The sequence below is a fragment of the Phacochoerus africanus genome, chromosome 8, assembly GCF_016906955.1.
Source record: "Phacochoerus africanus isolate WHEZ1 chromosome 8, ROS_Pafr_v1, whole genome shotgun sequence".
In the NCBI taxonomy this organism is placed as follows: Eukaryota; Metazoa; Chordata; class Mammalia; order Artiodactyla; family Suidae; genus Phacochoerus; species Phacochoerus africanus.
The window spans coordinates 97,508,832-97,536,048 of NC_062551.1; the positions used below are offsets into that span (position 1 = coordinate 97,508,832).

The 27,217-nt window shown below is 47.6% G+C and overlaps 1 protein-coding gene across 1 annotated transcript in view; it reads left to right on the forward strand.

Moving 5' to 3' along the window:
- Positions 1-26,842, forward strand: part of PIEZO2 (piezo type mechanosensitive ion channel component 2) — a 302,891-nt gene extending 276,049 nt beyond the window's left edge. The window contains exons 39-52 of the mRNA XM_047793685.1: positions 1,901-2,083; positions 5,496-5,748; positions 6,671-6,803; positions 7,749-7,896; positions 7,988-8,202; positions 9,120-9,278; positions 11,479-11,626; positions 14,598-14,786; positions 15,173-15,265; positions 16,684-16,856; positions 19,551-19,679; positions 20,198-20,277; positions 21,336-21,519; positions 23,815-26,842. Of these exons, the coding sequence (XP_047649641.1) occupies positions 1,901-2,083; positions 5,496-5,748; positions 6,671-6,803; positions 7,749-7,896; positions 7,988-8,202; positions 9,120-9,278; positions 11,479-11,626; positions 14,598-14,786; positions 15,173-15,265; positions 16,684-16,856; positions 19,551-19,679; positions 20,198-20,277; positions 21,336-21,519; positions 23,815-24,067 (2,340 nt within the window). The 3' untranslated portion in view covers positions 24,068-26,842. The remainder of the gene's footprint in view (positions 1-1,900; positions 2,084-5,495; positions 5,749-6,670; positions 6,804-7,748; positions 7,897-7,987; positions 8,203-9,119; positions 9,279-11,478; positions 11,627-14,597; positions 14,787-15,172; positions 15,266-16,683; positions 16,857-19,550; positions 19,680-20,197; positions 20,278-21,335; positions 21,520-23,814) is intronic.
- The last annotated feature ends 375 nt before the right edge of the window (positions 26,843-27,217 follow it).

Here is a 27,217-nt window from a genome sequence, read left to right on the forward strand (position 1 = left end):
GGAGGTCTGGTGTGTGCCCTGTGATATTAACCACCGAGGCGGCAAGTGTGACACAGAAACAAGCACAGCACTGGGACCAGTGGATGGTCAGTGAGTGGACACTGGATTAAACAGTTCAGTAAGTACATTGAATGTAGTTTGGTGCAGCGTGTATATTTCCCATTTTTACTGAAACTGGTTTCCACACATCAAAACGGGAAGTCATATGACCATCCCTTAAAAATCTGAGTGACGGAAGGAGTGACCTGCTACCTCATTTCCATCACCTGTGAGGAGACAAGAGATGCTCTGCCCAAAGGAATGAACCTGCTTTTCCACCCTGCCCTGTTATACCCGTGGTAGTTCACAAATTCCAGTGGTGACCGCAAAACCGGGAATAAGGGGGCAGCTCTTACAGACTTTGTTTCCAGGGCCATTGTGGTTCTTATGTCCTTAGGTTTGTGAAAAAGACTTGTTTTCTTACCTGGCTCACTAGGAAGGGTTTCACTCACACAGGGTCTGTAATTGCTTCTTCAAGGCTGGTGCTTATGATGGACAGGCAGTTAGATTCTAGAAGTTTTATAGGATTCTAAGTAATTCTACAGCAAAATTAAAACAAAAATGTATTCATTTTAAAGTATGGATACCGTGTATCTTGATTCCATAATAAAAATAAAAGACATGAAGCCATATACATATCTATGACTTTAATTAGCTTGTCTATCAGAATCTTGCCCAAAGAATGTTTCTTTTATAAAATTAATTTTATTGTAGTAATGTTGTTTCTGTGGTACAGCAAATGGTTCAGTTATACATGTACACATATTCTTTTCCATGATGGTTTCATCACAGGATATTGAATATAGCTCCCTGTGCTGCACAGTAGGACCTTATTATTTGTCCAAAGAATGGTTCTTAAGTGTTGCCTCCATTACATGGCTTGGTAATGCAGGATGTAAATGACGTTCAGGCATGGACCAAGAGCAGGGGCTGGGAATGTGGAAAAGGAAGCAGAGGCACTGATACCCAGTTTCGTCTCAAACTTTCCTGGAGTTCCCGTCGTGGCTCCGTGGTTAATGAACCCGACTAGCATCCATGAGGACAGGGGTTCGATCCCTGGCCTCACTCAGTGGGTTAAGGATCCGGTGTTACCGTGAGCTGTGGTGTAGGTCAAAGATGCAGCTCAGATCCTGCGTTGCTGTGGCTCTGGTATAGGCCAGCAGCTGCAGCTCCAACTGGACCCCTAGTCTGGGAACCTCCATATGCTGCGGGTGAGGCCCTAAAAAACCAAAAACACACAAAAAAATTCTTCCCGGTTCCATTAAAGGGCAGTTCTCTGTTTTCTCTCACTCTTGAGAAGTGACGTATCTTTCAACTTCCGTCTCCGTGTTCTTCTCCACAACTTTACACCCTGAGCCAGTTACCAGCACAACTGGCAAGGTTTTGTTTCATTTATTTCTTCTTGAGGAGAACTTCCAATGAGCAATAAAAGGATGAGAAGAAAGAGATCAGAAAAAAAACTGAAAATGGTGGACTTTTGTGATTTGCTCCTAAAGATTGCAAATTAAATTAGCGGGTGAAGTATAAAGATCTTCCTGCTCTTGTTGGTCCTAATTTCCTTATTTAATAGCCAAATCTGTGTGTGCATGTGTCATTGAATCTGTAGAAATTAACTGACTCCTCAGCAATAGCAGAGGTCATTGAAGGTGTGTCAGGGGCCCCTGCCCTCGAAGGCCCTGGAGGTGCGATTCTGAACTGGTTCCAAAGTCCATGTCTGCGAGGATGACCCCTTATATTCCACCTGGTCTGTGCCATCCCATCCTCAGAACTGAGAAGTTTCTCTTAATTTGGTGTATCAGTGTTTCTCTCATGGAGCTTTTCTTAAAGGAGTCTTCTTTAAAATTCTATTATCTGTGTGCAGGTGGCAATTGTGGTCAAGTATTTCTTCCAGTTTGGGTTCTTTCCCTGGAATAAGAATGTGGAGCTATACAAAGACAAGCCGTACCACCCTCCCAATATCATCGGGGTGGAGAAGAAGGAGGGCTACGTGCTCTATGACCTCATTCAGCTGCTGGCCCTCTTCTTCCACCGGTCCATCCTCAAGGTAACCACGCCATGGTCCCCGAGGAGGCCCCAGAACCACAACCCTAGGGTCCTGGTGGGGCCCAGGCCAGGGCAGCGTTCTTCCTGTGTGCTTTCTTTCTCTTTGTTAACAGGTAATTGTGTTCTTTTCATTCATTTTCTCCAGCACGGCCTGTGCTCAGCAGTGGCACTCGAAATACATCAGGGGAACATTTCCCCTGTTTCTACCGGGGTTGAATAGGCCCTAAAGAACCCACATTTGTCGGGACCACCCCAGGGATAAGCAGGTCTCACAGCCTGGCCCAGGACCTTCTTCCTGAGTTAAAGGCAGAGCCTCAGGGAGTTAGTTTGGGGTGGTCCCATTGTCTCTCCTATCATCCGGCCCTCGCTGCTGCCCCAGCCCCACCCCTGGCCATAGCACTGATTTTCCTTGGTTTCTTGTGGAACCACTGGCTTGAGTGCGCTCACCCCCTGATGGCCCAGGAAGTTTGGGGCGTCACTTAGGAGGACCTATCTAGGGGGTGACCTTCTCCAGCTCAGGAACCATTGTCATTTCTCTGAGTGTCTCTGGGGTTTTTGTCTTCTCCCATGCCATGACTTATAACCTACGCTCGTAACCTGCCACTCACCTCCAACAATTAGAAACTGTCACATGACCCACCTTTGATGTATTGATGTGCCTATGGTCGCAACCTTACTTTCTTTCTCCTACTTTAACCATGTCTCCTTATACAACATATTTTAAATTCGTTTTATCAAAGAGTATCTTTATTCATACCCTTTTAGAACAAGCTTGGCCTAAGTTAATCCATACCCACACAGATAGGTACACATACCTGCCACAGAGTGTCCAGGTCTGTCCTGCTCAGGGGGAGTTATTGAGCAAGATCTTCACTCTGCCTTGTCACCGTGCAAACTGCAAGTCCCTAACCCTACATTCAGGGGCCTGACCTGAGTCATTGGAATTTGGTGGGTTTGCAAAGGTGTTTATCCAAAGACATCCCTTAGCCTAAATTGGATTTGCCTGATTTTTCCAGTTCTGATGAATATGTTAATTACCTGAAGGTATTCAATATACAGATTCTTGATATGAACATATTAATAAATATTTTAGCCTTATTTTTTTAGTTCTGGAAATTAAAAATTTAGATTTAAGCGTTTTAGATTATGGTGGTATAATTTGGGTCAATTACAAATTCTCTTGCAGATTCTGTATCTTTTTGTGTGTCATTTAACAAAATTTCATAAAACTTTAGTTATTTTTTACTACTTTTAAAATTAATATTCAAATGGTTTAACAGCTATGATTTTAAATTCAAAGCACACAACAAATGAAATTTTGGGGAGTTCCTGTCGTGGCTCAGTGGTTAACGAATCTGTCTAGGAACCATGAGGTTGCAGGTTTGATCCCTGGCCTGCTCAGTGGGTTAAGGATCCGGCATTGCTGTGAGCTGTGGTGTAGGTTGCAGACGCAGCTCGGATCCCACATTGCTGTGGCTGTGGCAAAGGCCTGTGACTACAGCTCCAATTAGACCCCTAGCCTGGGAACCTCTATATGCCATGGGAGCAGCCCAAGAAATGACACACATACACACAAAAATTTTAGGAGTTTCCGTTGTGGCACAATGGTTAAAGAATCCGACTAGGAACCATGAGGTTGCAGGTTCGGTCCCTGCCCTTGCTCAGTGGGTTAACGATCTGGCGTTGCCGTGAGCTGTGGTGTAGGTTGCAGACGCGGCTCAGATCCCACTTTGCTATGGCTCTGGCATAGGCCGGAGGCTACAGCTCCGATCTGACCCCTAGCCTGGGAACCTCCATGTGCCGTGGGAGCGGCCCAAGAAATAGCAAAAAGACAAAAAGACAAAAAAAAAGTATAAAAAAAAATTAGTGTTTCATGTTGATATACTTATTCTGATTTCTTCTTTGCAAATTTCTTATATTTGATTAATATATTTGAGATTTGAGGTAATATGCTGAAATTTTGGCTAATGGTATGAAAAATGCTGTTTGGGATGATAAATCCTTTCAAAAGAAAGACAAAACTATCCTATAGCTTTTTAAAAAATAAGCCTTTTAAACAATGCTGGTATGAAAAACTGTGGAAATGTCAAAAGTGATTAAAAGTATCTTATTTAGTACAAATTGTGTAATTTTATAAATAATTGGAAGAATTAACAACCCTAAATAAATAATACTACTAAGAAAGTGGTGAAAATCTAAATATGTTAAAATGTTGGCAAAAGACAAAGCCACTTTTTAAATGATTTGAAAGAAATCGGTATAAACCGAAAAATCTCACTGTGAGCATCTAAAATGTTTGCTATAAGAATACATTCACTGAATATCCTAAATAGTGTATCTTCACATAAATATTGAAGGATAATCTGTAAATTAGGTGACCCTGAATCTGGATGAATGGATCCTTCTCCAAGTTGGTTTTTTGATCAGCTGACTTTTGGCAAATAGGCCTGGAGCTCTTACTCTCTGCAACATCAGAGGGGGGGTCTGGGCGAGGTCCTTGGGGATGGACACTCCCCTGGCACCCCGGGCTTGGGGCCGACAGCTCACTGGGCAGCTTGGTCCAAGGTCATCAAAAGGGAACTTGTGTCCAGGAAGCATCTTTTCTAGGAAAGTCCTGGTTTTTCAGCCTCTTCTTCTGCAGTCCTCCCCTCCCCTGCCCCGTCCCTGCCCGCCCTCTGTATCCCATTTCCTTAAAACAAAAGCCGGGCTGTTCAGGGCACATCACAGACCGTCACACACACGTGGGCAACCTTGTTGAAGTAATGTATTTGCAGGTCTGCCCCTGAGTCAGCCATGCGGTCCCAAGATTCCCATCTCGCTGTATAGCTGGGGGAAGGGCAGTGCCCACCACCATTCAGTACAGATGTTCAGTGAGCACATGGCCACCGGCCTCAGTTCACCACTGAGTGAGAGTGGTCAGCACAGAAATATGCCCTGGAAGGCGCTTCTGCTCCAGGAACAAGTCCTGAGGTTTCACTTCTGCTGCATCTTCCGTCTCCATCTTGACAATCAGCCTGATTCTTGTGGTCTGCACCCAGCATCTCCACTCTGCTGAAACCATCGGATTGTTATGGAGAATAGGCTTTCTTAGGGTCCCTTGCACTGCCTTGGTCTAATCTTTTTTTTTTTAATTTTAGCTTTACTGACACATAAATACAATGTGGTGGCTTGATAAATACATGCACAGTGAAAGGCTCCCCATCTAGTTAGTTAATCATCCAACACCTGTTTGTTTGTTTGTTTGTTTTTGGGTGAGAACATTCAAATAGTTGTCTCTGAGCAGATTTCCACTGTCAAATACAGCGCTGTCAGCTATGGTCGCCCTGTTTTATATGGGTTGCTCATCCTGGGGGACACTTTGATGGTGGGTACATCACAGCGCAGAGTCCCATCTCCCTCCCCTTCCCCCTCAGTGCCACGGCTTGTGGGACGAGGATGACATCGTGGACAGCGGCTCAGACCAGGAGGACTCGGATGGTGAGCTGTCCGTCGGCCAGGGCAGGAGGGCCTCCTCCGACTCGCTCAAATCCATCAACCTGGCTGCGTCTGTGGAGTCCGTGCACGTGACCTTCCCTGAGCAGCCTGTGGCCGTCAGGAGGAAACGCCCCAGCAGTGGCTCCCAGATGTCCCAGAGGTCCAGCTTTTCCTCAGATCGGTCCAAGAGAGGTAGCTGTCCCGGATGTCCCCAGGCTGCCACAGCCCCTGAGTTGGATTGTTTTCTTGCTGGTGGGTCGGGGACCAGGAGGTTGTTGGGTGCTGGTGACGAGACAGATATTGTGATGGGAAAAGAACAGAACGTGCTTTGCAGTCAGACCCAAGTTCAAGTCCTGGCTCAGGGCAGTCCATCACTGTCCAGAGTCTGTCCGAGTCCTTCCCAGGACAAGGATTTGAGGTCATGGGGAGAAGGGGAGAGCACACTGCCTAGTACCTAGTGAGTGCTGGACACAACGTTGTTTTAAATCCTATCCAGAGATTCTGCTGCCTGTATCCAGAGTGCTGTCATCACGATTTATTTTGAAGACATATTTAGATGTAATCAGTGGGGACTTTCAGCCAAACCATCTAGTTATGCCCTAAGCTCATTATTCATTTCTTACTGAATAGCCAGTAATATGAAAGTACATATGTGTTATGGTTGCCGCTCTTGGGGTGATTTGTGTTTATCCAAAGACTCTGTGTTTGTCCTCACAAGACACTTTTCAGGCGGACACTGGCAGGTCCCCCTAGTATCAGTTTTACAGTTAGAGGAATTTGGACCTGAAAGAAGGCATGGCTCCTGGACTCAATCTAGAAAACCCACAACACAAACCTGGGACCCCGTTTATCATGATAGAAACTGTTCTCCAATCTGCTTCTTCTTAGGACAAAGATCACACAGTGGTCCAGGAAAAAGCCAGAAATGGGTATAAAAGCCCACAGATGCCTTACACTGTGGAAGCAGAGTTGAGGCTGCAGATTCTGAATTCTCCATCTCAGCCTCTAACCAGACTCAGGCCATCTCTCTGTGTGGTGGGTACCAGGGCTCTTGCGATATTTATGTCCACAAACCCAAAACTCAGGGTGCATCTTGGTTTCTCTTCATTTCTAGGCAGCACAAGTACCCGAAACAGCAGCCAAAAGGGAAGCAGTGTTTTGAGCATCAAGCAAAAAAGCAAACGGGAACTTTATATGGAAAAGCTTCAAGAACACTTAATCAAAGCCAAGGCATTTACCATAAAGAAGTGAGTGCTGCGAAGGCCTGGGGCAGGAAGCTGGGATCACTTATTCCTCATCACCCAGAGCTGACTCCTTCCCCCACAAACATCGGCTGCTTAAGGCATAGCAGGCTGGTTATGAGATTGCTTTTTAAAATCTCTGTCCAATAGGGATCGTTCACGTTTATGTCCATCCGTTGCATTTATAATACTTTTTCTATCTGAACACGGGCTCTCAGTGTGTATTTCCAGGCATAACATGGAAGAGTCCAACCAGACAGAGAGGCAGTGATGTCAGAGATGGAAGATTTTTAGAAATGCATTCGCCCCTAGAGGGAAATCGAGGTGCATGGGGAAGTGATTTGTTCAACGCTATGAAGCCCAAGTTCATCCACCACGGACCCAGGTCTCCCAGGTGTCAGGGCGCAGACGGGTGCAGCAGAGCTGGCTCTGAGCCCAAAGGCCACATTCCCCTGCATGTGTACCTGAACTGAAGGTGGAACCCTTCCGAACACAGTGAAGCTGGGCAGACGGGCCAGGGCACAGGGTCCTGGAGGACTGAGCAGGGTGAGCTGCAAAGCCAAGAAACAACCCCAGGTCCAGGGTTCCCGGGGCCATGGCAGGCCTGCAGGTCTGTATGTCGTGTTCCCACTTGCTCTCACCCCAGGCCTGGACCTCAGGCTGATGGTCTGTCCCACAGAAACTGTAGGATTGCCTGTCCCACAGAAAGGAAAGGAAAGCACGGAGTTAGGTAGCAGGACCAAAGGCTCACAGGCGAAGGGTCCCTGAATCGGGGCAGACCGGGCTCTCTTTTCCTGGGCTTTTTACTGCTGCAGATGAGATCTGAGGTCCATCGGCTGCGAGCTGGGCACAGTCTCTGCCCGGGACGCCATCCTGAGGCTGGGGGAGGGTGTGAGCTGGCAGGGAGGGGAGGGGAGGATGGTCGGGCCGGCAGTCGTGTCCGTTTCACAGGGCCCTGCAGATCTACGTGCCCGTCAAGCAGTTCTTCTACAACCTCATCCACCCGGACTACAGCGCTGTGACCGATGTGTACGTGCTCATGTTCCTGGCTGACACCGTCGACTTCGTCATCATCGTCTTCGGCTTCTGGGCCTTCGGGGTAGGTGGGGGCCAAGGCACCGGGGCCAGGGGTGCTGCCCTGTGAGCGCCACCCGCCTGAGCCCGCTGTCTCCCCCCCCGCCCGCCCGCAGAAACACTCAGCAGCAGCGGACATCACGTCCTCGCTGTCCGAGGACCAGGTCCCTGGGCCGTTTCTGGTGATGGTCCTCATCCAGTTTGGAACCATGGTGGTGGACCGGGCGCTGTACCTCAGGAAGACGGTGCTGGGCAAGGTCATCTTCCAGGTCATTCTGGTCTTCGGAATTCATTTCTGGATGTTCTTCATCTTGCCTGGCGTGACCGAGAGGTAAGATCTGCGGCAGCCAGAGCCACGTGGCCCTCTTTGCACGAGCATCTTTCGTAAGGATGGGGCCCGACAGAACCACCTGGTGCTGGCAGAGGCATGTGGCCGGGCAAGTGAGGGGTTTTCATCAATATTGAATTCAGTATGTGTTCACGGTGCAGGCAGATTCCTGGGAAATACGTCGCCGCATTTCATCGGTATTCACAGACGTAGCGCTCTCAGAACAGGGAGGGAGAGCTCAGCAGACAGCGCACACCTGGGGCCACCCTGAGCAGGGGTGAAGGCAGGCTGCACCATGGTTCTAGGCGCATGACTGAGGGAATGAGAGGATGCAGGACGGTGCCGTTGACCAAGCGGATGGAAAGAACAGAGGCAGTTAATCTGGTAGAGAAGACGGAGGGGCGGGGGCAGGTGGTGACGGCATCTGCCCCACGGGGCGGTGCTCAGGGTTAAACGCAGCAGCATCTGGAAGCACAGGGCTGGAGCATCAGACCTCACGGCACCACTGCATTAATACAGCTCTCGCTGCTGGGCAGTGGCGATGTCTGTGACACTGAGGATGGGCTCCCAGGACTCAGGACACCGTGAGGCCACAAAACTGTGTCCATGCAGGTCCGTCCTTCTTGGAGCTCACCTTTGGGCCTCACCTAACAGCCGTCGCTGGTGCAGCAGCCTCTCCTGCCTTTGTTTTCAGATCTTTAACTCGAGATGAGTTGGGGGCACCTTCATAGGAATTTTTTAATGATTCGATTTTCTGGCCTCGCCTTTGGCCTTTGAAGGGTCTGTGTGAAGAGAATTTATCGAATTGACTTTCAGCATCAGAGGGGTGATGAGGCTTTTTTTTTTTTATCCTAACCTGGTGTCTTTTTCTGCCAGAAGAGCACTCCATGCCTTCGCTTTCCTGTGCTTTCACATTTTAGGAAATTTAGCCAGAACCTGGTGGCCCAGCTGTGGTACTTCGTGAAGTGCGTGTACTTCGGGCTGTCCGCCTACCAGATCCGCTGCGGCTACCCCACACGCGTCCTCGGGAACTTCCTCACCAAGAGCTACAACTACGTCAACCTCTTCCTCTTTCAGGGGTGAGGGTGCCCCGTGCCGACACGGCCACGGACAGAGCGGGCTGGCCCTGGGAGGGGGCTCAGTCCCCTCCTGGGAAGGGGTGCAGAGGAAGCTGACGGCCAGTGGTTCACTGGGGCCCCTTGGGCGTGCACACCCAAGAGCAGGTGTGCCCCTCGAGACACCTTTCTGTGTGGTTGCCACCCACCTGGCCAGGATGCTGCTTTAGGGCCAGCTGCTCCGGTTAATTTTCTGTTTCTGAAACCTGTATAATTAGGATGATAATACTTCTAGATGACACATAGGGGGTCCATGATCCTAAGTGTTAATGTGGTTCTGGGAACAGAGCAACAGAATATTTGGAATCTGGACTGTTCCAGGATGTCTGGAATATTGCTTGTGCAAGAAGCCATCCATCATGGGGGCATTTATGCCACCTAATACTGCCTGTCACCAAGTTGAATGTCATGGGACTTGCCTGTTCCTGGAAGTAAGTTACAGCCACTCGCACGGACACATTGGCTCTTCCATGTGAGTGTTTCCTGGTGACACCTCCTCCCAGTTCCCACAGAGATTACGCCTCAGTGTGAGGCGTCAGGCTGCTCCGGCCCCCAAGCACCAGGTGTAGAGACCAGGGACTCCATCTTGGATGCTGTTGTGTGTGCTCAGATGCTGAGAATCATCACACGTGTAGTTTCACTGAGCGCTGCTCGGGTGGGGAGGGGCCTGACCCTTCAGGGGGCTGGACTAGTGCTCGCCCCCAAGGCTGAGGGACTCAGGGAGAATTCCGAGTGGCAGACCATGCTCCTGGGAGAGTCTGGAGGACATCCCCACCCCCCCAGGAAGAGCTCCGTGTCCCAGACACCAGAGGAGCCCAGGCCAGCCCACCCCCAAGCCAACACAAGGGGCCAGGCCAGGGGGCCCATAGCCTGAGTCGCCCAGTAAGTCCCCAGCCCTGGCTCTGCTGTGCCCCCCGTGACCCGTCTGCTCCCTGTGACTTCTCACTTGCCCACATCGTTCCCTGAGCAACCCTTCCTGACTCGTTCAATGGCACAGGCTCCATAATTCAATAATTTTATCACCAACAGATTCTCGTAGTGTCAGGGTTAAAAAAATGAAATTGTGCTTCTTTGCAAATGATATGATCTTTTAAAAATATTTTAATTTTTAAATACTTTATGAAGTATAGTTGATTTACAGTGTCATGTTAGTTTTGGGTGTACAGTGCAGTGATTCAGTTATACATATATACATATACTATATAAATATATATTTACACTCAACATTTTGTAATAACCTGTAAAGGAAGAGAATCTCAAATATGCTTTATATATATATACTATATATATACTTATATAAATATAAGTACTTTATATAAAATACTATTATATGTACATCCTTATTCAGATTCTTTTTCCCTAGAGATTATTACAAAATATTGAGTGTAGTTCCCTGTGCTAGACAGTGGGTCCTTGTTGTTCATTATTTTTATACATAGTAGTATATATATATATATGTTAAGCCCAACCTCATAATTTATCCCTTCCCCCAATACGATCTTATATGGAAAAACTCCTAAAGACTCACTCAAAACCTGTTGGAAATAATCAGCATTTTCGATATAGTTGCAGGATATAAAATCAACATACAGAAATCAGTTGTTTCTCTGTACTTACAATGAAACATCTGAACAAGGCATAAAGAAGACTCTCCCTTTCGTGATAGCATCAAAAAAAGTAAAATACTTAAAAATAAGTTTAATCAGGAGTTCCCTGGTGGCTCAGTGGGTTAAGGATCCAGCATTGTCACTGTAGCAGCTTGAGTTGCTGCTGTGGCAAGGATTCAATCCCTGGCCTGGGAACTTCCTCATGCCATGAGTGCAGCCAAAAAAAAAAAAAAAAAATTAAGCAGGGAAGTTAAAGATTTGTGCAATGAAAATGTTAAGATTTTAATGAAACAAATGGAAGACCCTTCAAACTTACTTATAAAGGAAATTCCAGTCTGTTAAAACCATCAGCCAAAAGAAGGGAAAATACTAGTCTATATATTGGAGTTTTCATGAAAAGCAGTTGTATTCCAAGTTGGATTTCACCATAATAGTCACCTTGAGAATTTTTCTAAGCCTTCAGGGCTGAAACAATCAGGCTCTCCAGAGCCCCAAAGCTTGGCCAAGTGACAGGGCCAACCCACAACTGACCCTCTAATGTATGTGGTTTCTGCCAGGTTCCGCCTTGTTCCTTTTCTGACGGAGCTGAGGGCCGTGATGGACTGGGTGTGGACAGACACGACCTTGAGCCTGTCCAGCTGGATCTGCGTGGAGGACATTTATGCACACATATTCATCCTAAAGTGTTGGCGGGAGTCAGAAAAAGTAAGCCAGTGAGAATGCCTCAGCCCTGTTTGTTTCTCTTAGATACAGGCTGGTTGCAAGATCAATAGAAACTTCTGCGATTTTGTGGCCAAATAAATGGAGATAAGAGGCAAAAATTCTTAGGACCTTTAAACGCCCCTTTGGTGTCACCCCTACAGCCCTGGGGGTCTTGGACCTGCTGCTGCCTCAATGAGAATAGAGGCCAGATCCGTGCTTTTTGGCAGTCATGCACGGTAGTTATTTTGAGAAGTGATATGTTGCCATATAACCCAGTAGTTCTTACCTGGCTCATCTGGAGCAGGAGGGAGTGGGGTGACAGGAGGAAGGTGGGGTCGATGGCTTTGGGTTCAGACCCCACTGACTCACCCTTTGAGGACGGACAGACCCTTAAAGGAAATTAAAGTGCAAACATCTGCTTATTCTGCCAGATTGCATATGAAGGTTTAACCATGGCTAAAATTACTGTTACTTAAGGGATTTTTCCAAAGTTTAACCTATGAAGCAGGAGCTGTTCTTAATAATAGCAATAAACAGACAGACCACCCCTGCCATCACGGGCTGAGGGGCGTGAGATACTTGTTTTTCTCATGTTGACAACTCTTTCTTTGGAAAAGGCCCCTCTGATCCATATAGTTTCCAATGTCTCCTGGAGCTTCTGGGAGTTGCAGCCCTGAGGTCATCGGGTCTGTTGTACTGGCCTCTGGTTTTATGGGTTTTGAGAAGGAGATGGGGGCTGGCTTATATTTAAAATCATCATATTATGATTTTTAAGGGACAGAGGAGTTACTATAATGACGGCATCTGAGAGCCTTTCTACCAAAGGGACATTTAGGGTAGCAGTTAGGGTGACAAAGGGTCTGGAAATCATGATATGTGAGGAAAAGCAGGAAGAACCTGGAACTGATGTGGAAAACCAAGGGGAGGCTAAAATAATAGCTGTTTTTAACCATGGGAAATGTTGGAAAATAGATATACATTCATTAGTTTCTGAGACTCAAGGAAAGAGAATTAAGACAAGGAGGCAAAAGCTCGGGTAAGTTTCACTGGAACATGAAGAACTGTTTAGTAACAAAGCTTCCCTATCACAGATGGGCTACCTCGGACGTGATCCCCAAGGGGTGTGACTACACACAGTCACACAGAGAGTTCCTGTCGTGAGACTCCCATAGAGGGTCTGGGTCTACCCCCAGCTCCTGGAGTCATGTATTAAACACATACCACGTCACTTGTCTGCTGCCACCAACAAAGGACCTCAGAACTTAGGGGCTTACAATAACCATTTTGTCAGCTCCCGGTGCTAGGGGTCAGCATTCTGGGCTGGGCACCACTGGACAGCCTTGCCGGAGCCCCTCCTGGAACCGCTGTGTCAAAGGGACAGAGCACAAGCCGGGAAAGGCAAGGGAGATTCCGGTGCAGGAAGGGGGAGGAGAGAGGATAACTTGAGGATGGAGGGGTTGGAGGAAAGGATCAGAAGGAAAAGAAAGATAAACATTCTTAACGTCATAGCCAAAGGAGGAAGGTCCAGACAGGGGTGGGGAAAGCGGAGAAGCCAAGGCTTAGATGGGCAGGTTAATGGTGCCAGGGAGGACCGGCCACCCTACCAGCTGGAGAAAGAGGCAGGTTGTGAACCAGCCGCTGGGAGGGTCTGTCCTCTCCATGTCAGGGCAGGCTGAGGGCCGGCCCCCCAAGGCCCAGAACCTGCCCAGGGAGCCAGACCCCAAGGCAGATAGGATGGGGGCTGCCATCCCACACAGCTACCCGCCCACATTTCACGGGAGCCACTGTGGCTGCCCCACTCCCTGCTCACATGTGCCTTTCACCACCCATGAGCCAACAGGGGACCACAGTGGGGGTCATGCGGTTGCCCACCCTCCTTATGAAGGACAGGGTCTCCGGCCTAGAACACACACACTCCGCCCGACGAAGGGCTCACAATCCTCTTTGTTATCTTTAAGAAATAAAAAGCCTTGGAGTTCCCGTCGTGGCTCAGTGGTCAACGAATCCCACTAGGAACCATGAGGTTGTGGGTTCGATCCCTGGCCTTGCTCAGTGGGTTAAGGAGCCGGCGTTGCCATGAACTGTGGTGTAGGTCGCAGACATGGCTCGGATCCCACGTTGCTGTGGCTCTGGTGTAGGCCGGCGGCTACAGCTCGAGTTAGACCCCTAGCCTGGGAACCTCCATATGCCACGGGAACGGCCCTAAAAATGGCAAAAAGACAAAAAAAAGAAAAGGAAAGAAATAAAAAGCCTCATTTTAGCGTATCACCCCTCCAGGAATATACACCCCCATCTCACGCTGTCAGCGGCTGTTCAGAGCGGTGCCTTTTCAGCCACTCCGGTGAAGCTTCCTGCGAAAGTCAGGTGTGGGGAGGCTGTGCTAAGGGAGCCAAAAGCACTCTGGCCCCGGTTCTGCTCCGTCCCCACTAAGGACGGAGACACCGGGGTGACAGGGCTTGTCTCGTGTGAAGCAGGAGAGCAGCCCCTTTTAAAGCCGACTTCTTCTGGGAGTGATTCCTTGTGGGAGGTGATTTGCTCCTGAGCTTTATGGACGCCCTTTCTGGGGCAAGAACAACTTCCTGAAAGGCAGAGTTCGCCGGCAGGCCCAGGGCTCAGGACACGCACCCGACCCAATTCCCTGAAAACCAGAGGCTTATGCAGCAGAGGACTCAATCCCTTGGTCATAAGTCCACCCCCAGCAAACTTGCCACCCCGCAAACCCACCCAGCCTCTTTAAGGGGAAAGTTGCTTGGGCTGCGATGCGCCCATGGTGCCACCACTGTAGACGTGTAGGAGCTCCTCATAGCCCCACATCCCTGCTCACCTTGTGCCCAGGTTGGAACGGGGTTGGTTCAGAGCAGATTCAGGACCAAATTTAGGGGCCGACCTGCAGAAAGAGTGCCTGCCCTTTCCCCCAGCCCACCTGCCCCCCGCCGCCTGCCCACCTGCCTGAGCCGTGGCCCGTCTGTTGCAGAGGTACCCGCAGCCCCGGGGGCAGAAGAAGAAGAAGGTGGTCAAGTATGGCATGGGTGGCATGATTATCGTGCTGCTCATCTGCATCGTCTGGTTTCCCCTGCTCTTCATGTCTCTCATCAAATCAGTCGCCGGGGTGATCAACCAGCCCCTGGATGTCTCGGTCACAATTACCCTGGGCGGGTACCAGGTAATTGCGTGCCTTCTCGGGGTCTCCCTGCCCCCCACCTAGACCTTGCCTAGCACAGGGCTCTACCCAGAGGGTACTTACTTAGGTTTGACTTGTTCCCTGTCTGATTTTGACTGTTCTGCGAACATGTAATTATGAACTGGGGTGCAGTTCATGTAATTATGAACTAGGAGGCAGTGAAGTAATTATGAACCGGGGTGCAGGAGGCAGTGAAGAGATGGTCTGTCTGGTGTTAGGGACAGGGACCATCACTTCACAGAGCCATCACAGAGGCCAGCGCCATCAGGGTCCTCCCTGGGTCCCATTGCAGAAATGTTTTTCTCGGAACCCAGGATGCAGAGAAGAGCTTTGGGATACTAACCCCTCCGCGTGTCTTTGTTTTCCAGCCTATTTTCACCATGAGTGCCCAGCAAAGCCAGCTGAAAGTTATGGACCAGCCCAAGTTTAATAAATTTATGAAAGCTTTTTCTAGGGACACTGTAAGTAAACACGTGCGGTCAGTCTCTACGAAGACCTGTCATCTGGGCCAGCTGACTGGGTGTCACCTTAGTGACCACTTGGCTGTGGCCTGAGCTGCCAGCCACAACTTCCAGGGGGCATCAGGTGTACCCCAGCAGGTTCTTGGCCGCTGGCCACTTGGATCCTCTAAGGTGTTATGTCTGTATTACCAGACCTAAGTGTTAGTAAACAATTTTAATTCAGAGCATTTTCGTCTTAAGCACAACAGGGGTTGCTCCTTTTTAATTTTTTTAAATTTGTTAAATTGTGGTGGATTTTGACCCCTTTGGCTATAGGTCTCTGTTTGACCCCTAGCCTGGGAACTTCCATATGCTGCAGGTGCGGCCCTAAAAAAGCAAAATAATAATAATAATAATAATAAATAATAAAGTAAAATAAAATAAGTTTGGCATCCTCTACTGTATAAAACAGGGATATGTTACTCTTTTCTCTATATTCTATAATTTTATTAATATAATAGCATGATTCTTCATCATTGAAATTTACTTTACAAATAGTGAATTTTTAAAGTGAGTGGACAAACAGGTGCTTTTCTCTTTTATCAAATCATCGGCCTGTGATGTACACTCTCAAAACTGATCTCAAGGGGTGGCAGCTGTGAGGAAGGGCCAGGCTGTTCTGGGTAGATTAAATTTCACTCTCATGAAAGGCACGTTCCTTGGTAATTGATGCATTTCTTTCTTTAGTGCATCTGATTTTTTTCTTTTTTTATCATTTATTTACATATATATTTTTTTCTATTGTACACTATGATGACCCAGTTACACATACATTTATACATTCTTTTTTCTCACATTACGTGTTCCATCATAAGTGACTAGACAGAGTTCCCAGTGCTACACAGCAGGATCCCATTGCTAATCTATCCCGAAGACAACATTCTGCATCTATTTACCCCAAGCTCCCAGTCCCTCCCACTCCCTCCCCTTCCCCCTTGGCAACCACAAGTCTATTCTCCAAGTCCATGATTTTCTTTTCTGTGGAAAGGTTCCTTTGTGCCATATATTAGATTCCAGATATAAGTGATGTCATATGGTATTTGTCTTTCTCTTTCTGACTTACTTCACTCAGGATGAGAGTCTCTAGTTCCATCCATGTTGCTGCAAATGGCATTATTTTGTTCTTTTTTATGGCTGAGTAGTGTTGTTTACTGTTTAACTAAGTGATTCGTGGCTATGGGTGTGGCTCTGTCACCCCTAGGGCTTGGGGATGCGGCTGGGAGCTGTTAGTGCCGCAGAACACACCTGACCCATCGCAGGGATGTGCCTTTCAGAGGAAGAAAGACCTTGATGTGGTCAGTTAAGAGGAGGAGCAGTTACTGTCTTACACATCCTCAGGAATATGATCTATTTACGCACGTGTATTTGTGTGCACGCAGGGTGCTATGCAATTTCTGGAAAATTATGAAAAAGAAGACATAACAGTAGCAGAACTGGAAGGAAACTCAAATTCTTTGTGGACCATCAGCCCCCCCAGTAAGCAGAAAATGATAAGCGAACTCATGGACCACAATAGTAGCTTCTCTGTTGTTTTTTCATGGAGTATTCAGAGGTAGTTACTGTATTTCCGTGCATAATTTCCCCCTTTCCCCAGTCTGATCTCGGGGTGGGGTGGGGGGGTGTGGAAGGATAGAAAAATCAGAGTAATGTGTGGATCTTGGTTGACGTGACCTTGGGAACATTTATTCGATGTTATAGCTAACATTTCTGTCTATTAAATAATGATTTGCCTGAGAGTCAAATGAAGAAATTTTTCGTTTTCCTTTTTTCTAATAACTTCAGCTTTAAGGAGGCTGGCAGCGAGCTCTGTGAACAAGAGAGAAAGAAAGAAAGAAAAAAAGAGGGTGATGACTGAAAAAATGAAATCGAGTCAGGTAGATTGTTAGATTTCCTTGAGCTTGGAGTTTGGTCTCAATAATAAAAAAACTTGCTAGAGTTCCCATTGTATCTCAGTGGGTAAGAACCCAGCTAGTGTCCTTGAGGATGTGGGTTCAATCCCTGGTTCAGTGTTGCTGCAAGCTGCACATGGGGCTCGGATCTGGCATTGCTGTGGCTGTGGTGTAGGCCAGCTGCTGCGGCTCCGACTCAGCCCCTAGTCTGGAAATTTCCATATGCCACAGGTGCAGCCCTAAAAAGAAAAAGAAAAAGAAAAAGAAAGGATAAAGCATTTGCAGTCCCCTTGCCTGCCTCCAACAGGGGCTGCAGCTCTTCCCACCAAGTGAAGGGCACCTTGGCAGTCCTAGGACAGGCGAGCCCCAGGAGATTCCTTCCCACTAACTGAGCCTCCAGCCAGTGTGTGGCCACCACACAGCCCCTCTCAGGTTCAAGTTCTTGTATCCAAAAGCCCCGACGTGTCAGTGGGGCCACTTGGGGGGCCAGGGCACAATACCGCAGCTGAACACCTTAGTTTCTTCCATCGCTCACTGGGCTCAGGACTCTGAGATGTCATGTGATTGGTTCATTTGGGCCCACAATACCAGCTTCGGGGTTGGGATTAAGAGAGAATCATGATAGGTAAGGAAGAGAGCCTTCTAGAATCTGAATTCACAAGGAAATAGCAAAGAGAGATTTTGAAGGAGGCTGCTCAGGATTTAAAGAACTCATTCTTGAATAAAGTTAACTTTATTTTCTCCTTTTAAATGTCCCGAATCGCTCACTTGGAATTCTCTACTGCCCCCAATGTACATCCTAGCCTTTCCTTGGAAGAGCTCCCCCCCAAAATGGAAGAGCTGCCCCCCAAAATGAAAAATCAATTTCTGATTGAACAGTCTTTTTTTAATTGAGACATAATTAACAGGTAGCATTATTTTAGTTTCAGGAGCACAACGTAATGACTTAATTGTTGAATATATTGCAGAATGGTCACCACAAGAAGTCTAGCTTACATCTCTCCCCACACAGTTACTTTTTTTTTTTCTCGTCATGAGCACTTTTAAGATCTGCTGGCTTCGCAACTTTCAAATATGTAAGAAGCATGCACTACAGTCACCACCCTGCACATTCCATCCCTGTGACTTACCTAGGGTATAAGTGGCAGTTTGTACCTGTCGACCCTCTTCACCCATTTCATCCACCCACCCACCCCTGGCCCCCTTCACCTCTGGGAACCACCAATTCATTCTCTGTATCTGTGAGTTCCGGTTTTGTGCAGTTTTCTAAGATTCCACTTAGAAGTGAGATCACACAGTATTTGTCGTTCTCGGACTTCTTTCACCAAACACAAAGCCCTCAAGGTCCATCCGTGTTGTCATAATTAGCAAGATTTCATTTTTTAATGGCCAAAAAAAATCCCCCTGCTTGTAGACACCACATCTTCTTTATTCACTTATCTATGGATGGACACTTAGGTTGCTTCCTTATCTTGGGTATTGGAAACAATGCTGCTATGAACATGGGGTGCAGATATCTTTTCAATGTAGTGTTGTCATTTCTTTGGAGAAATACCCAGAAGTGGGTTTGCTTGATTACATGGTAGCTCTATATTTTTAACATTTTTAACATTTCGAGGAACCTCCATGCTGTTTTCCACAGCAGCTGCACCAGGTTACATCCCACCAACAGTGAACAGGAGTTCCCTGTTCTCCACACCCTCACCAACACGTGCAGTTTGTTGCTTTGTGATGACACCATCCTGACAGGTGTGAGGGGACATCTCATTGTGATCATTCTTTTGAAAACATGGGGTCAGAGTTCCCATCGTGGCGCAGTGGTTAACGAATCCGACTAGGAACCATGAGGTTGCGGGTTCGGTCCCTGGCCTCGCTCAGTGGGTTAAGGATCCAGCGTTGCTGTGGCTGTGGTGTAGGCTGGCAGCTGTAGCTCCAATCGGCCCCCTAGCCTGGGAACCTCCATAGGCCATGGGAGTGTCTCTAGAAAAGGTAAAAGAAAGAAAGAAAGAAAGACAGACAGACAGACAGACGTGGGGTCTATGAGTCTCCATGGAGATGAGCATCGTTGGGTTAATGTGAAGTGTCAGAATCCCTGTGAGAGCGTCAAAGCTGTTTCCCTTGGGGCCCCCACACTCTTCCTCCTCCCCTGTGGTCTGTTTTAAAGGTGTTTCGGCCTCCCTGGATGTGAGTAACTTGACTAAGAGGAGGAGGTAAAGGTGAGGTGGATAGGAAGGTTGGGGTTGACAGCTGTGGAGCCAGTGAAACTTGGGGAGATCGGAAGTTCAGTGAGTTTTGAATCTCTCCTACAGACGTCTGAATAACCCCTGACACTGAACTCTTTCTTTTTTCCTTCACAGAAACATGAGTCTGGGTGCAAAAGCAGAAATAGCAACAGATAAGCTTTCTTTTCCTCTTAAAAATAATACACGGAAGAGTATCGCTAAAATGATAGCCGGCAACGACATGGAAAGTTCCACGACGCCGGTGTAAGTTGATCACTGTGCTGGGAAGTGTGTGTATCTAGTGCAGAATCTCCTCTGCAAACATGTGCGTGCGGAGTTCCCGTCGTGGCGCAGTGGTTAACAAATCCGACTAGGAACCATGAGGGTGCAGGTTCGATCCCTGGCCTTGCTCAGTGGGTTAAGGATCTGGCATTGCCGTGAGCTGTGGTGTAGGTCGCAGCCACGTTGCTGTGGCTGTGGCTGTGGCGTAGGCCAGCGGCTACCTCGGATTAAACCCCTGGCCTGGGAACCTGCATATGCCGTGGGAGCGGTCCTAGAAATGGCAAAAAGACAAAAAAAAAAAAGACCCTGGGGAATTCATTTGTCTTCAGAGATTTCTGATGATAGTGGAGACCTAGCAGCTGACAGCTGCACGTTGCATAGTTACAGGAAGACCCTCACTATTATTTGTTTGAAATGAGGTCCAAAATAGCTACAAAAATTCACTGTTACGGAGGTAAAACAACAAACACATAATCACCTATCTCTCTCTTGATGTCCAGGACCATAGAGAGGATTTACCCGTACTACGTGAAAGCCCCCAGCGACTCAAACTCCAAGCCTATAAAGCAACTTCTGTCTGGTAAGAATGAGGAGAGTGGGTTCAGAGCCTTTCTTAACCTTGCTCTTGTTCAGCCTCTCTGGTTTGCATCTGCAGCCTTTATCATGCTCCTTTGCAGCTCCTTTTCCACTGTGACTTGGGGACTTAAATCCCATGGTTAGAATCTGTTTACTTGTTTCTGTGAGCAGCCGTATCTTTGGCAGAAAACTCCCTCACACAGCGTGAATTCTGAAGGCCCTACAGTAAGAACAGTAAAGAGATAGCAAGAAATGGACCTGATTCAGCCCAAGGGTGATGGAGGACCAGTAGTAGGTCTCCATCCATTAAACTTCTCACCCAGCAAAACTCAGCTCAAATGTTCCCTCCTCCAGGAAGCCCTCGGGGATCATACCAACAAGAAGTAGTCTCTCCCAGCTAACAGGCCTCACCGGTGAAGGTCCTGTGGGGGTGGCCACGTGCCCATGAATGAGTTTGTGGACATGGCCCTTCTCATTGAGCTGGGCTGCATGGGACTTGATGACCCTGTAGCACCTCTTAGAGTGCCTTCCTCTTCAAAGACACTTGGTGAGCGACGGTAACAGGAAGGGATCAGTTCAACCAAAAGTCAGTTGTTACAGAGGTTCCATGTAGCTCTGCAGGTTACGAAGCCAATGCTGTCTCCATGAGGATGTGGGTTCGATCCCTGGCCTGGCTCAGTGGGTTAAGGACCCAGTGGTGTCCTGGCTGTGGTGTGGGTCGCAGATGCAGCTCTGATTTGACCCCTAGCCTGGAAATTTTAAATGACCGCTTAGTTGTCTGGAATTACCAGCAAAGATGCCCCAGCGATGGGTCTCCGCCTCTCCCTGGACTTTGGCTGCTGTGTCACGTAGCAACAGGCCTGGCCCCTTAGCAGACAAGAGAGACCCCTCCACCCCAGGCCCACGCCTCCTTTTCCACTGGCAGAGTTGACATGCCCACGCGTCCCCATCCCGGAACCCTCCGCCTCTAGCCAGGGTTTGCTATCTGGGAGCTGTTTGATCGATGCACATTAACTCTTTCATCTCTCCTGCTAATTTGCTGTCACGTTTCTCCTTCTCCAGAAAATAATTTCATGAACATCACCATCATTTTGTCCAGAGACAATACAACGAAGTCGAACAGTGAGTGGTGGGTTCTCAACCTGACTGGAAATAGATTATACAACCAGGAAGCCCAGGCCCTGGAGCTGGTGGTCTTCAACGACAAGGTCAGCCCCCCTAGCCTGGGGTTCCTGGCCGGCTACGGGTAAGGCACCATCCAGCAACCGGCAGTTATGAGCGTTCACCTCTGCGTCTCAGCAAGTGGAGCAGGCTAAGTCTTTTGTTTTCTTAGACTTCTCAAGTGTTATGGCTGTATTATTAGAATTTGCAGATTCTTGGCCTTCCTTTTCTTTTCTTTTTGTCTTCTTAGGGTCACACCCGAGGCATATGGAGGTTCCCAAGCCAGGGGTTGAATTGGAGCTGTAGCTGCCGGCCTACACCACGGCCACAGCCACAGCAACGCCAGATCTGAGCCACATCTGCAACCTCCATCACAGCTCATGGCAAAGCCGGATCCTTAACCCACTGAGTGAGGCCAGGGATCATACCTGCATCTTCATGGATGCTAGTCAGATTCATTCCCACTGAGCCACAATAGGAACTCCCAGAGTCTTGGCGTTTCATTTTAAAAACTGCAGAGCCAGAGTCCCAAGAAGTTAAGATACCCCGTATGAGTCACACTACCAAGGACGGGACCAGACCGTAACTTGCAGCTTCTTGACTTCCTGTTACAGCAGTTTGGTGCAATTCAGGGTTTGGTTTTGTTTTTCCCAAAAGCAAGATCTGTGGGTTTTTTTATGATATTCTTTTTTAAAATTTTTATTGATGTGTAGTTGATTTACAATGTTGTGTGGATTTCTGCTGTACAGCAGAGTGATTCGTATATATTTATATATACATTCTCATATATATATATATACACCCTACATATCCATTCCCATATAGATTATCACAGCATATTGAGTTGAGTTCCCTGTGTTGTACAGCAGGTCCCTATTGACCAATCATTCCAAACACAGCAGGGTGCATAAGTCGATCCCAAACCCCAGGCCATCTCTCCCCCCAGCCCTCCCCTTTGGCAACCATAAGTGTGTTTTCTATGCCTGAGAGTCTGTTTCTATTTTGTAAATAATTTCATTTATATCATTTTTATTAGATTCCACATATAAATGATATCCTACGATATCTGTCTTTGCCTGACTTACTTCACTTAGAATGAGAATTTCTAGGTGCATCCATGTTGCTACAAATGACTTGATTGCCCTCTTTTTATGCCTGTGTACAATTCAGGGGGTTTTTTTTGTTTTTTGTTTTTTTTGTCTTTTTGCTATTTCTTTGGGCCACTCCCGCGATATATGGAGGTTCCCAGGCTAGGGGTCCAATCGGAGCTGTAGCTGTCAGCCTATGCCAGAGCCACAGCAACGCGGGATCCAAGCCGAGTCTGCAACCTACACCACAGCTCACGGCAACGCTGGATCGTTAACCCACTGAGCAAGGGCAGGGACTGAACCCCCAACCTCATGGTTCCTAGTCGGATTCGTTAACCACTGCGCCACGATGGGAACTCCCAGTTCAGGGTTTAAACTAAAAGTCGGCATAGAGTTATCTCTTTTCCGCTTACGTTTCCTCCTGACCTTAGCAGATAGAGGGTCAGTTAAAAATCACAGTTTTGGATATGCCTGTCGTTCCCACTTCATCATGTTCTGACACTTAAATCCTAGGTCAGGCACATCCCCTACAAGACACTAGTAGAAAGTTTTGCATTTCTCAGAATGATCTTCTGCCCAGATTTTATTTTAAACACGAATCTCTGAGAAAGGTGGAAAAGTCCTAAGCACAGAAAAGTGTGGAGCCCCCGCTACGGTGCAGTGGAAACGAATCCGACTAGGAACCATGAGGTTGCCAGTTCGATCCCTGGCCTTGCTCAGTGGGTTAAGGATCTGGCATTGCCATGAGCTGTGGTGTAGGCCACAGACACCACTCAGATCCTGCGTTGTGTGGCTGTGGCGTAGGCCGGCGGATATAGCTCCGATTTGACCCCTAGCCTGGGAACCTCCACATGCTGAGGGTGCAGCCCTAAAAAAGCAAAAAAGAAAAAAGAAAAGCATCTATAGTACAATGGCATTTCTACTGCATATTTTATGTAGCTCATGTGTATAAAATATGCAGGAAAACCACCTGCAGTTCATACATGAAACTGTTAACATTGGTTGTTTCCAGAATGTGAGATTTCAAAGGACTTTTATTTTTCAAGTTTTATAGGTCTGTAATGTGTAAGTTTTTTTTTCTTTTTACAAAGATCATGTACTACCTTTTTAATCAGAAAAAAAAAGTACGTGTTTTCACCAAAGAGAAAAAAAAATGCAAGCTTTGGTAAGTATGTCTGTCGTATCTTACATGGAGTTTGAGAGAAGATGTTACTAGTTTTTCTTTAGATGTGTTCTATTAACTATATTTAACTGCTAGATCCAATTTCTACCTCTTTTTTTTTTTCCCCCAGCATTATGGGATTATATGCTTCAGTTGTCCTGGTGATTGGGAAGTTTGTCCGTGAATTCTTCAGTGGGATTTCTCACTCCATAATGTTTGAAGAGCTTCCAAATGTGGATCGGATCTTGAAGCTGTGCACAGATATTTTTCTAGTTCGAGAGACCGGGGAGCTGGAACTGGAGGAGGATCTCTATGCCAAATTAATATTCCTGTACCGTTCGCCAGAAACCATGATCAAATGGACCAGAGAGAAAACAAACTGACGCCCCAGGCCACAGCCTGCAAGCCAAGTTAACATGGGGATTTTCAAAAGAAAAAGAAAAAAAAAAGAAAAGAAAAGCACAATATTCTCCTAAGAGCTCAGCATTTCTCGTCCGATGGAAATGGTTTCTCTCCCGACAGGTGCACAGGGCGTGGGCTTCCTTCTGCGGTCGGAGCTGCCTGGCGAGTGAAGACACTGCTAGAAAGTTCCACGTAATTCCATTTCTCTGAAATCAGGGCTATGTGCTTTATGTTTTAGTCCACGGGGTCTTGTGTTGTGTTGGATGGACTATGTGCAGGGGTTGTTTATGGATCTCGTCCCTCAGAGAAACAGAGCAGGAGACGGAGGAGGAAGGAAAGACTTGTCCTGAGGGACAGCGCCCTCCAGAAGCGATGCTACAATGCAGGGCTCTCTGCGCCCCCATACGCAACAGAATGGGGGGGCTGATGACTTCGACGCATATTTCTAGGGGAAAGATGGAGGGAGCCAGTGACCCATGGCGATGCCAGTGGAAGGAAAAGCCTCATTCTAAGCAAAAAGATAACCTTAGTGACACTCGTACTGCCTTATTTTAACCGAAGACTAAGAAAATCTTTCCCTTAAACACCAGTGACTTCTCAGGAAAAAAAAAAAAGAAAAAAGAAAAAAAAAGCAGCAAAACAAATATATGGACTTGGCGTTGCTGAGGCCCAGCTGGTGACTCATTCCCAGGTGGTGGCTTTTCTGGTTCAGAGAGTTACTGCCCCACCCCCACCTCTATGAAGCCCAGACCCCGGAGGGAGGTGACAGATGCCACCCGGCTGGAGGGGGGGGTCCCTTGGACTTGTCACTCTTACAACCAAGGTCTGAGCTCTCCTCCACACCCCCACACCCCCGGCTTCCTCCCATTTCCATGACTCACCGCAGTGGTTTTTCCAGTATGTGACATTTTCTCCCTGTTTTTCAGGTATATCAACGAGTTTACATATTCCAATCCACATTTTTACATCTGAGACGGGTTTTTTAAGTTCCTAATTATGAAAGAAATATGTATATTGCGCTTGGGGAAATAAAAAAACGGCCTTTTCTTAAATTATTATTATTGGTCATACCACCTCTTCATTAAGTAGCAATGTAGCATGACAAATCTATGATTGAAATGTAGTTTTCATTCCATATTAAAATACAGTTTCTGAGAAGAATCACTGAATGGCCTAGAATATGTCCCAAAAAATGATCTTATGTAGTTTGGGTTCAGGACTGACTTAAAATAAAGCACATCCTGCAAAGTCACTTTAGGAATACTCTTCATTCTGCCTTATTGCATGAAATCGGAACAGCAACTGTTTTCTGTACTCTGTACAAGGAGCTAAAAAAGTCAGCTGGGATAAGAATCCGCTTCTTGGTGGTTTTCTTGTTGGTTTTCTCGTGTGGGTGCTCTATAAAAATAACATAAGCAGGAAACAACTGGTGACAAGTTCACTTCCGAGAAGGAAGCTATGACAGTGAGTATGGAGCTCGGAAAACATCAGAGTTCAGATGACGGCCAGTGTCTGCTAGAGCATCTGTGCAAACCCATCCTTGAGCCGCGAGAGCCGTGTGCCCGCCCTCCGCTCGAGAATCAATGCTTCAGTCATCATAGCAATAAACTCAGACCACTCAGGGAGCTCTTTGGCCACGCCCAATCCCCCACAGCAGGAGGCATCTTCCTGCCGGTCCTGCTTGGGAATTCTTCCTTGGAAAACGTCAGCAGGGGCTCTCGAGAGAGGGCCTTACAGCACAGTTCGGAAGGAGGAGCGAGAAACACAGGATGAGAGGGAAGGGAGCCAGGATGGAGAGAACAGGTCTCGCGCGGCTCAAGGGAAAACCTCAGGCGCGGCCGAGGGAGAGGACAGAGGACATGGATGCAAGGTGGTGCTTCCTCAGGCCGGTGCTCAGGGGAACTCGCCCGGACAACAAGGCCCCCCGGCTGAGACGCGGGCCAGCCCAGTTATCTGACCACGTAAAGGGGTTGGTAAGCTGTAAGCGGTCCACTCTCAGCCTCAGACGAGCACCAGGCCTGCCCCGATAACGCTGGACACATGTCCCCTTACAAAATCGCCTGCCACCCTGGAATGAGTCCTTTGGAGATGGCTCTGAAAGGGGCAGTCCTCAAAGACAAATGGGGGTCAGACCAGGCAGAAAGGAGGATGAGGACAAGGGACACAGGGCTGCGACCGCACTTTACCCAGCCGTGGGGGTGCCGGCCAGGTGGGGCCACCCAGCTGGTCCCCAGCGAAGGCCCAACATCTGGATGTTTTATTCATAATTGCCAAAATCTTGGAAGCAGCCAAGGTGTCCATTGGTCGGTGAATGGATAAATCAACTATGTTAGAATCCAGACAATGGACGACTACTCAGCACTAAAAGAAAGAAATGAGCTATCAAGCCATGGAGGAAACTTAAATGCGTGTTTCTAAGTAAACGAAGCCCATCTGAAAAGGCTACGTACTACATGATTCCAACTATGTGACATTCTAGAAAAAGCAAAACTATGGAGATAATAAAAAGATCAGTGGTTGCCAGGAGTGGGGAAGGAGGAAGAGACGGATGAACAGGCAGAGTTCAGAGGATTTTTAGGGCAGTGAAAATACTGTACAGTACCATCGTGATGGATAGATGTTGTTTGTCCAAACCCAAAGAATGTACAACACCAAAACTGAATTGTAATGTAAACTGTGGACTTGGGGTGACAATGATGCATCAGTGTCAAAGTCATCAATTGTAACAAAAGTACCATCTGGTGGGGCTGTTGATAATGGGGGAGGCTGTGCCTGTGGGGGGCTGGGGGTACATGAGACATCTCTGTACCTTCCTCTCAATTTTGCTGTGAACCCAAAACTGCTCTAAAAATTGTTTCAATAAAAATAGCCATCAGTAATATTGATAAAAGGTCAGTGGAGGGCATGAATGAAAGTGGAAGGAGACCAGGAATGTTACAGTGATGCTGTTTGTCCCCATGGAAAAAAACACAGAATAGGGGATTAAAAGTCCTGCCAGACCTTGTCCTTTAACCCCCTTAGTTTAGCCATTATCCCCTGGTTAGCCGAGGATGCGGCCATCCTGCCAGGTGGAGGAACCCCGCCTGGGGACCCCCTCCCCGCTATGGGGACCTCCTCCCCACCCCAGCACA